The following is a 10,776-nucleotide window of genomic DNA, read 5'->3' on the forward strand; positions in this document are numbered from 1 at the left end:
CTCCATAGAATCCAAACAAAAAAAATAGAACCGGTCAGGAATTTCCCGAATATTTTTCCATAAGTTTGAGGAGATAAGCATCAAAGCAAACATCAAAACTATCATAAAACTTCCGTGCTCTGAATGTGGGTTTCATAGATCTTCAGCTCTTAGATTTCTAGCATTCTAGGTGGTTATTCTTCAAAATTGTAAACTGGATCCTGGAATCAAATACAACATATATTTCCAAATATATGAAGTTTCATTTTATTAGTAGTATTTTAGATTTATAGTACTGTAGTTTAATTTCTTAGTTTTTCTGACATAATATCTAGCTGCGATGCTCTCTTTTTTCCAAAACCCGAAGATCAATATTTATACTCGCCTATAATTTGTTGTTTTTTAAAAACTTTGTATCCTTGAATCCCACAGGATTCCGCGTTCTCTGTCTGGGGCACATGAGTAAATGCTAAATAGATGCGGGAAGTCCCCATCCTAAAGGGACATACAAGAGGGAGAGAGAAGTTAAATGTTTTTTTTTTCCCCCTTTTGCCAAATGGTAAAATTTTCATTTCGAAATCAACATAACCGGACACATCAATTTTTTTGTTCCTGTTAATGAGTGCAAATTTTATTCTTGTCTTATATTTTGTCTAGTGAATTTTTTCTTGAAATTGAGTTTAATGAACCACTACAGTTTTTACCAGGCCACTTGCTCGGTCGCCATTTCTGATGAACAAGGGACTAAAAATTACTCTTTACTTAAAATTTGGGCAGAGGAAAGAGAGATTCATTGAAAAAGAAAGGTGAAATATTTACATGAGAAATATATATAGTTCCATAAGGATGCATCTAGATTTCCAGAGTACCAAAAAACAAGGAAGAACCAAACATACTAAAAACGAGAATCCACAAACCAAATTTCAAAAAAAAAAAAAAAAGATAAGAAAGGGAAAAAGAAACGAAAAACTGAGGGATGCAAGCTCAAGGAGCATGAAGGACTTGAGTCTGATCTATATAGCTTCAGTAGCAAAGCACACCGAGGCAAGAGCGCCTCGGATATTTTTTTTTTACAAACGTGGGAGATGAGCCGGCACCAAAATCCTCGCTTGAGAAACGAAAACAACTACTAGACTTCAATCTTGATCATCTCTTGATACGATGTTCATTTCTGCTTGGGGTGATGCACATCGAAGTCTTGTCAATTCTTTCACAATTCGCAATTCATCAGCATCAACATGTGATGAGTTCAGCTCGATAAGCATTGCCTAGCCTCCAGCATAGGTGACTTGGCTAACAGAAGCTTGATAAACTCCAATTCAGGCTTTGTGCCAGACACATTTTCCATATCCACTTCGCGAAGTTGATTCAGAGAGACATCGAACAGCCATGCACTTCTGAAAAATCTAGATCTATAGGAATAGCAGAAGTCGCACCAGGAAATGCCTGAAGTTCAGAAAAAAGATTAACAAATTGTCTTAGCATGCATATTCGGCATTTACATAATAAAAACACAGAAAATAATTAAATCTGTGACCACTTACTTCAATAGTAATTTTTTCCAAGTTCGGAGAGCTTCTGATTAAGCAAATAAGAACAGAGACCTCATCTCGCTCCCCAAAGCAAATTTCATTCAACGTGATATGTTTGAGGTTGTTCAAAGTTGTTGGAAGCCTTGTTGGTACACTAGATGCAGCTATGCCCTAGAAGCAAAAGACAAAAAACCAAAAGAACCAAAGATCATTTTTTTTTTTTTGACAAGAAAGAACCAAAGAACATTGATAAATAAGCATAACAGAGTTAGGTGTTTCTTCTTTGCCACAGAATAGCTCCTTTCTATATTCGTTCAAATATATTTCGACGTTTGCAAGACGAGAAGTATTTGTGAAGCAAATAGATCTGAAATGGCCCTCACAGAGTACTTTTCTAAGATTTGGACCAGCAACTTCAAGGGAATGTAAACTGTTGGAGCTCTGAAGTCTTAGGTCTTCAAGTAGTGGGCAATTGGAGATCAGACTTGAAAGTATGTCATCAGCAATGGCAACGTCACAAAGATCAAGGGAAATGAGCCTGGCAAATCCTTCAAATCCAGGAGGGGGTTTAAGGATACAAGAATGGAGTTTCAAATGCCTCAGTTGCAAACATGAATATAGCGATGATGGCAACTTATATACCCCCTGCCAAATGTGAAGGGCGAAGTCCTGGATATCATTGTTTGAAACAAATCGTATCAACTGATCGATCTGAGAACAGCTTTCCAGTTCAGATAAAGAGTGTGAACTTGGTTAGTGGTCCACGGTGAAGTAACATAACCTGATAAATAACCATCAACAGTTCAGCATTCGTTGTACCGTACACATGTCTGTAGAACTTGTCATCAAATACCAGTTGAGGAAGTTTTGACCACACATATCTCCATTTCCTTGACAAAAGACTTGTCCTCACTGCATCTTGTATAGGCAAACACATTATGATATTTTCTCGTATATTGCCTGGAACAAGACTAATTATGTCTGAATTTGAGTCGCATGTATTCATTTTTGTCCGGTAATCCTTGAACTACTACTCCGCACCAGCAAAAGATAACGTATCAGAGAATTAAGCTACCCGGAGCGTTGCCTCCGTACATGCCCTGGCACAGAATAAAACAATAAGTAGTAGCCGCATATCATATGATTCAAGTGTCTCCTGCTGTAACATCCTATTACAGGAGAAAGAACTAACAGATCGATAACATCAAAATAAACTATTTCAATAACCCTAATAAACCTCCTACATATAATTCTGATCAATATCCCACCGGAAATTTCAGTTCAAAATATAGCTCTCCTTGCACTTTGGAGTTGCATCGAATTATGTATGCAACACAAGCACACACCTTAGACAGTAATAAACTATTCGGTTGTCATAGATTGTTACCATTTGCTACGACCCAAACATTTTCAACAAAAAAGATTGAGGGTGAACAAATTGGACTCCCATTCTAGGTTCAGAAGCTTGTGGTGTAAATATTTATTCTTGACGGTGTTAGCTAATTAACAAATCCTAATAAATTAGGATCTAGAACTATCATGATTATCAAAATATAAACATTAAACAAAAGTTAAATAATTAAGAATGGCATACCAGGATCCAGTAATGCGAAACTTGAGCGATTCAGTAATTAATTGAAGCAACCATAAGTTTACAAGAGCATTAAGCTCTAGGTGGAAGACGGGTTTCTCTCATTTGCCTTTCTTTATAGTTGCTGAACCCTAGACGCTTTTATAGGCGGAGAGATACCAATTTTCTTAGTGAACATTGATACTTATTTTTATCAAAGTAAAGTCTATTTAGAAAATAACTTTTCTATTTGACAAATGGAATTAAATTTTAGGCATAAAGATATATATGGAAAATCATATTATAGCCATAATTAATTCATATGTGCCATATATAAAACATGTGGACCATAAAGACTAAATATACATGTGGTTCACAGGGGAAGAAAGGCAAAATCTCGATTTGGCTTTGACATTGAGCCTATACGTAGATGGGAAAATACAAACAAAAAGGAAAGAAATTATTCTGATCATAAGGAAATTCTAGTGACTATTCCCGGAGGATTGACTCAGTTTGAGGATAAAAGGGTGAAGAATAAGAGGCTATATATGGAAATGTGAAAGACCATAATCTCTAAAGCTCCATTTACTTGTCAAGAAATTGGAGCAGGAAATTAAATTGTTCTTGAAAGGAGAAAGAAAAATATTTTCCTACATGTGTTCATTTCATAAAAGAAATTTGTGGGAAAGCAGAAAATCAACAGTTTAATTGTATAAAAAACTAGAACAAAAACAAGATATATAAATTCTCGCAACAAAACGAAGCTGAACTTGGTACTCAAAATTTCGCGAACAAATTCTCGTAACACACGGACAGAGTCTGGTAACCAAAAATTTGTAGAGGATCAGATGGGTAACCATGAAGAGAGATCATGAAAAAAGTTTAGGGTTAAAACACAAAGGGGTCTGTACCTTTGCTTTTATTTTTTGTTTAACTCTTAAAGATTTGAGAATTCAGGAATTGGAGTTTGAATGACTTTAACACATTTGCTTACAGTATAGATAGTCCCTCCGAAAAAAGTTTCACGATTTAGTTAACCTCTGCACCATTAAGTGAATGGATAAAAAAAAATTAAAAAAAAAAATCAAAGCACTCCTAACGTACAGTGCCATAGCCAGGAATTGATGTAAACGAGGGCACCAATCACATGCATTACATTATTTTGTGGAGCAATTTTTTCTCTCTTTTTCAAAAAAATTTCAAATGCAATTTGATAATTTTAATTTGAAGTATTTTCTCCATGATTATTTAGATTGTTTAACTATCCCACGTACTTTAGTTACAACATGTATGTTTCACACAAATCTAGAACAATTTTCATAATTAATCACAATCAAATTAATTGAATTTTCATTACTTCAAGATAGTTTTAAATTTTAGTTCATAATTAGGATTCGAGATTTATCTTTAAATTGGAGAAGAGAAATTCATAGAAAATAAATGAATAGAAAGGGGTTGGCTCGACATGTATTTAATGGTGAGGCAACCATTATGAAAATCCGATCCAAAAATAAGTAATTCTGATGGTTAATCAAACTAAAAATAAGACAAAAACAAATGAATATTCCAGTGGGGTCATGGTGCTTACTCGACGAGATATTATTCAGTGCCCTTGGGACACCACGTGATAGTGCCCCAAGCATCTCTTCACCACACATTATTGTGGGATCTTCACACTTAGTTTCGGACCCCACAAAAATGTGTGGCGATGACATATGCAAAGGGACATAGAGACAACGGCGGACAGCTGACCTCACTGGCTATCAAATTTTCATAAAGATAGGTATAATTTTTACCCCATTTTTACTAATTTGATCCCGCTTTAAAATTTTATTTTTGCCCCAGCCCATATAAGGATTTTGTACTTAGGGAAAAAAGGAGTCAAAATAGAATCTCCACCCACAAAATTCTCAAATGTAGTGCTAGTTTGTTTGTTTCTCAAAATAAATCAAAGGTTTTGTTTGTGACCAATGAATGCATTATAGTTTGGTTGTGTATATAGAGAAAGATATTTTTGAAACCATTACAAACGAGGCTATCATTCATCATTTCTAAAGTATAAAAAGTCATCGAGGTCAATTGTAAATTGAAGCTACATTTTTTTATTAATATATATCTACTTTTTCATCTCGTAGCAACCCAAAATATTCGGGGGAAAAAAAAAAAAAACCACACCTCTCAAATCTCAATCAACAACTTCCAAATTAGAATGCAACATTTGCCAGGAACATACAATGGATTACAGACGCATAATCATTATCTTTTAAAGGGGTTATTTTATTCTACCTCTTAAAAAGATAAATCTAAATACTTAATAACATGGTGATATATTTATACAAAACTTTTAACCCGAGCACATGCAATGGAACCGTTCTACGAAATAATTTTGATTAACTTATTAATTCTAATTGTTTCTTTCAATTAGCAATCAAATGAGTGAACTATACAGTACACATAGTTCAAATTTTCAACTCCCACTTATCGAAAATTTTAGCTCTGCCACTTGACAGTGCCCTAAGGGCATTGCATATTATCTGCGCCACTTCTGACACAATATCTACGTATAAATTTCTTTCACGAACACAACTCTTAACAAATCTAAAGAGGTGCCCAAGCCAACGGGCAATTATTGCACAGATCGTGCATAGATCGTAATGTGGGGCATACTACAGATCCCTACAAAACAATCTCAGTTGTTCGTTAAATTTAATACTCCCTCTATCCTACTTTGTTCTGTCTGTTTCCTTTTTTGGACGTCTTAAACAATTGTTTATATCTCTTCATTTATAATATTTTATATATTCAATATGAATCTTGTTTGATAGATCTCAATTAATTCTTTCAAACAAAGTTTTTGAAATCATAAAAAATATTATAAATTGTGAGATATAAACAATTTTTTGTGAGGTGCCAAAAACGAAACAGACACAACAAAGTGGGACGGACAGAGTATATTTTTTCCAGTGCCCTTGCGAAAAATTAACTCAATCCAATAACTATAAGTGCTCTATCCATTCTTCCAACTTTTTAGAATGAAAGTGTGAGTGAAAAGTTTGAAGATTTGATCGAGCACTACAGTTATCGGATTTAGTTGATTTTTTGCTAAGGAACTCGAAAAAAAAAAAATTTAATGAACAGATGGAACGTTTTTTTGGGACCCGTAAAAAAAAAGCCAATGTGGACGAACTTTTCGCTATAAAAACACCAAGTCCGAAGAAAGCACAAGTTTTATATACTAAGGTGTTTTTTCTTCGTCAATAGACTCTAGTTCAGTTGTCATCTCTTTGTGGAAGGCAAAGTTCGAGCCTTGGCGTTTGGGGTACTATCCCTACATGAAGTTGGCATGTTAGGATTGGCTATTTTTGAGTCTCTGACACAAAACACGAATATGACATGACACGATAACACAAAAAGAGTCAAATTTAGAATTAAGAGCAGTTTGAGAAACAAGTTCCATAAGTTACCGCTTTCGACCAAAAGAAGACAATTGAGTAATTTATACTCATCGCATTAGATAAATTGCTCGTGGCATTAGGGGCTTCCTTAAAAAAATGGACTGGCTAAATGTAAACCCAAAAGGTGAGTGATAAAGGTAACCAAAAATATAATTGTGAGTCCCAAGACATAAGATTAGGGATGAGGAGGCGTTAGGTATGCTCTAAACAAAGCATTGTTCGTGGACTGAGTACTAAAACATCCAATGAAACTGCACCCTTCCTTTTCCTTTCCCTTTTTCAACACCAAATCCAGCAGTATTTATCAACCATACATCATGGGTATAATAATTTATAAGAAATCCAAGAAACAGCATTTTGTTTGTTTTAACATCACATGCGAGCACAACAATCAAACACGCACGTAGCTTGTACTGAAGTGGCAGTTTATTAGGTTCGATAACAAGCCTCATTGAGCGGTTTGACATTAAGACAAACAATATAAGAAAACAAGTCTATCTTGAAATAAAATCTCAGACCCATATGGAACAATAAAACTCGTTCCAGTTTTTAACAAAGAAAAGAAAAGAAAAAAATAGCACACTTTTGAACAATCTCTGACGAATTGTTCTAACCAACCAAGCCATACTAACTCTAGCTAAGAATCACAAAGTTGCACCCAATCAATCATTGCTCTCTTTGTGTCAAGTGGATTGAAATAAAGCAAGTTGATGCTAAAATGATGATAGATAACTGCACCCTCAAAATCAAACGGCCTTTAGGACCAGCACAGTTCGAATACATAATCACATTGCTTTCCGAATTCAAATTTCATTCATGCATTCTAACAAACAATTGGCGAGCATTGTCCATTAGATCAAAATTTTAAACTACATTGATGAGATATTAACAAACAGTTGTGAGTTTTGGGTTTTGTGTCTCCCATTGTGGTTGGGTGGGAGTTTTTTTTTTTTTTTTTTGTGTGGGAAACTGGTAGTATCTTGCTCTGTACGTCTTAGATGGCATCTTGCCAATCTTGGGTTGTTATTTAACTTATTTCCTTTTTGGGACATGGCGCCATATGATCGTTGCTGTGCGGGGTTGCAATCTTTTTTGATTTTCTCTTCGCCCGTTGTGATGTCTCATGCTTAAGATCCTTTTAATCTTTGTAATTTGTTTCCAAAGATCAATAAAATCATTTTTGTTAGTTTGAAAAAAAAAAATAGACGCGTCTCTCGCACATTTCGTTGAACATATAAAATGCAAGTAGAAAAGGGATGCATATAGATGTTCACAAAGACACATGTAATCACGGATTTTATGATTTTGCAGGTACATCCTCAACAACAGTTTCAATCTACAAATCGATGGAACTTTTGTGAAGGCTGTGTTTGGAAACCGGTGCAGCGCTTGCAATATTAGTTACAGACGATTAAACCAAAATTAAACATAGACACAGTGTGAAAGAATAGAAAGGAATTGGACAAACCAAATCCAAAAATCCAACAAACTTGATTACTTACTGCATTTCCGTAGTCAGGTTGGTGGATTGCAGAGGCTTTTGAAAACACTTTGTTACTCCGTTCGACTGCCGAGAAAAAGATTCATTCAAAGGAAAAGAAAAATTAAAATCCTCAGATGAATAACCCTCTGTGAGTGAGAGAGAGAGAGAGAGAGTGCGCGCGCGCGTCGAAGGAGAGGGGATTTTTATACAACGGTGTTTTGGGAGCCAAATATTACTCCTAAGTTCTTTCAAAACAATCCTGTCCGCACTTTTACTCAATCTCAATCTCAATCTCAGCCGTTAAAAGTCTATGGACGTAAATCAACATAAACCTAGGGTTTTATGGGGAAAAAGAAAGAGAGAGAATGGAAAGTTTAAAAGGATTTCCATCCATTGTAAACTCTCCATTCATTCTTCTCCCATTTTTCTTAATAATCATTTCACTTTCTTTTCTTCGGCTTTCCACAAGTTCCAAACACAGCATTAGTTTACGTCAAAAAGAGTCTTTCCTTAATTATTACATAGACATGAGTAGTTCTCTCCGTCTCTCTACCAAGTATAAAAATCCCAGCTCATTGCAGTCCTCCCATTTGAGCCTATGATTTTGTGTTTTCAATTACGCAATCTATATTATATTTGCCATTAGTGTCTTCTTTTTCCTTAATTTTTTGGCTCGCTGCAAGTATTGTCTTTGTTTTGTAGCTTTAAACATAAATACAGTATATGATTCTTTCGTAAAAGAAAATTGCTACATATTTATTTAGAAACAGATGAAAAGCTTCTACTCTAGTCAAAAGCAAGTATAACACTGCTACTACTGCAAGCTAATTACACAAACAACTGGCCCCGTTCTGCTAGGGAAATAAGTACTTATTTTTTGAATTGAATGTGATGTATTGTGAAAGAATGACGTCTCTCGTAAAGTAGGAAATAAGTACTTTAAAAATAAGAACCTTAGCGGAACAAGGGCAATCGGCCAAATGGTCGGCACTCAGATTGGATTCAAGAAACCGATTACATACAAGCATCCGTACAAGCACACAAGAAACCGGTTTCAAAGCAGTATCCATCAGATTTCTGACCTGCATAGCGGGCACATTTCCATTTCCCATGTTACTTAGCAAAAAGATGAGCTAGGGTTGTTGGCTACAGCCTACAGGGAAATGGAATGTTCTTGAATTTCCTCACTATAGTTGCTGATATACTTCTACAGCTCTCTTGAACGGAAGAGTCAAAACTGCAAAACTCTACTAAAGGTGATTACCAACTCTTTGCTTTAGGTGGGATAAAATCTGATAAACTTGAGTATCCAAGTATAATCAGGACCCTGCGGCATGTACACAACTTCTACTTTCGGAGATGCTTTAGGACATCGTGTCAACTCGTCTAACATCGCAACTCCTACATCAGAAATATCTGGATTGTGAAATATTTCCATCTTCTCGAGTACGGTTGAATGTGCCAAAAGAATCTTTGCAAAGTGCATTTCAGATTCTGCACCTGAAAAGTCCCGGATCTTCACTTTTCGAAGCTGGTTCAATGAAATTTTGAAAAATCTTGTGCTTGCAAATACTCTACAACAGGATCTCGATTGGGAACATCATCATAAATCTGAAAGAAAGACGGAACCATTGCATCACCAGAGTATTCCATAGATAACTTTAAGCTTTAGTAAGGGAAAAGGAATTCTGTAGTAACTCACACTGATTTCAACTCTCTCTAAATTTGGGAAGCTTCTAAGCAAGCAAAGAGCGCGTGAGACGTGATCAAGAATATCATAACAGACATCAAATAAAGCAAGAAATTTGAGACGGTTCAAGGTGCTTGGAATTCTCTCGGGAATGTGACCTGCAGCAAATGACTTGAAGCAAATACGGGAAAGAGAGTAAAAAGCATGGTCTACCAAGCAAAGCCGATTTTTAGTGAAGCTTTCCTACCTCCAAAAAGGAGCTATCCAAGTGCATGTCGTCAATATCAGCAGGTAAACACTGGAAAAACTTCACCCATTCAGTATCTGTTTCTTCCTTAGGCCGCTTAACATTTGCATCCAAGGAAAGCAAGGTAATTGAAATTACTGAAAGAAGTGGGGTATGTTTGAAAGAAATAGAGTTGAAAAAACACCACAAAAGGCGAATTCCTTGAGATTAGGGGCATTGAATTCGAGGCAGTTGAATTGATTGCAGTGCGCCAACGTCAAGCGTTCTAGCAAGGGGCAATGAGAGACGAATCATCCGACCATTTCAGGAGTAATATTTACATTCCAGAGATTAAGATTGACAAGCCTGGTAAATCCCTTGAATGCAGGAGGTGGTTTGAATACACACCCACAGAGAGTCAAATGTTTCAGTCGCAGGAAAGAAAATAGGTCACAACGCAACTCATGGCGCGGGCCCAAATCAAGACAAAGGGTGAACTCCTGGATATTTTTCTTCGACAGCATAGGAATCCAATTATTGATATCAAGACAACTTCCAAATGGGGGATTACAAAGCTTGAATTCAACTAATGGTCCTTGATGAAGCAATAGAACTTGGTAAATAATTACCTTGATTTTTTCAGTATCCCCCGAGCTTACAAAGAACTGGTTTTGAAATACCAGTTGCGGGAGTGTTACCCATTTGTACCTCCATCTTCTTGACAAGACACTTGTCCTCCCTGCATCCCGCAATGGCAAGTACTTGAGAATAGTTTCCATGATATTGCTTGGAAGATTACTGATTATATCTGGAGTAGATCTCCAATTCCTCATCATTGTGC

At 35.9% G+C, this 10,776-nt stretch overlaps 3 protein-coding genes across 3 annotated transcripts; all 3 read right to left on the minus strand.

The window, feature by feature from the left end:
- Positions 1-1,115: 1,115 nt before the first annotated feature.
- LOC131309385 (F-box/FBD/LRR-repeat protein At1g13570-like) lies at positions 1,116-9,131 on the minus strand. The gene is made up of 8 exons (XM_058336034.1): positions 8,973-9,131; positions 8,039-8,103; positions 2,688-2,763; positions 2,305-2,538; positions 1,776-2,222; positions 1,524-1,682; positions 1,375-1,425; positions 1,116-1,247 (listed from the first exon to the last, which is right to left on the minus strand). Exons 1-8 carry the CDS (start codon positions 9,129-9,131, stop codon positions 1,116-1,118), a joined length of 1,323 nt encoding a protein of 440 aa, XP_058192017.1.
- A 164-nt stretch (positions 9,132-9,295) lies between these two features.
- Positions 9,296-9,983, minus strand: LOC131309387 (uncharacterized). The gene is made up of 4 exons (XM_058336035.1): positions 9,957-9,983; positions 9,722-9,880; positions 9,598-9,630; positions 9,296-9,550 (listed from the first exon to the last, which is right to left on the minus strand). Exons 1-4 carry the CDS (start codon positions 9,981-9,983, stop codon positions 9,296-9,298), a joined length of 474 nt encoding a protein of 157 aa, XP_058192018.1.
- On the minus strand, positions 9,918-10,776 carry LOC131310487 (F-box/FBD/LRR-repeat protein At1g13570-like). Its single transcript, XM_058337533.1, has one exon. The coding sequence runs from the start codon at positions 10,769-10,771 to the stop codon at positions 10,247-10,249; it is 525 nt and encodes a 174-aa protein (XP_058193516.1). The 5' UTR covers positions 10,772-10,776; the 3' UTR covers positions 9,918-10,246.

This window comes from Rhododendron vialii, chromosome 12a, assembly GCF_030253575.1.
Source record: "Rhododendron vialii isolate Sample 1 chromosome 12a, ASM3025357v1".
In the NCBI taxonomy this organism is placed as follows: domain Eukaryota; kingdom Viridiplantae; phylum Streptophyta; class Magnoliopsida; order Ericales; family Ericaceae; genus Rhododendron; species Rhododendron vialii.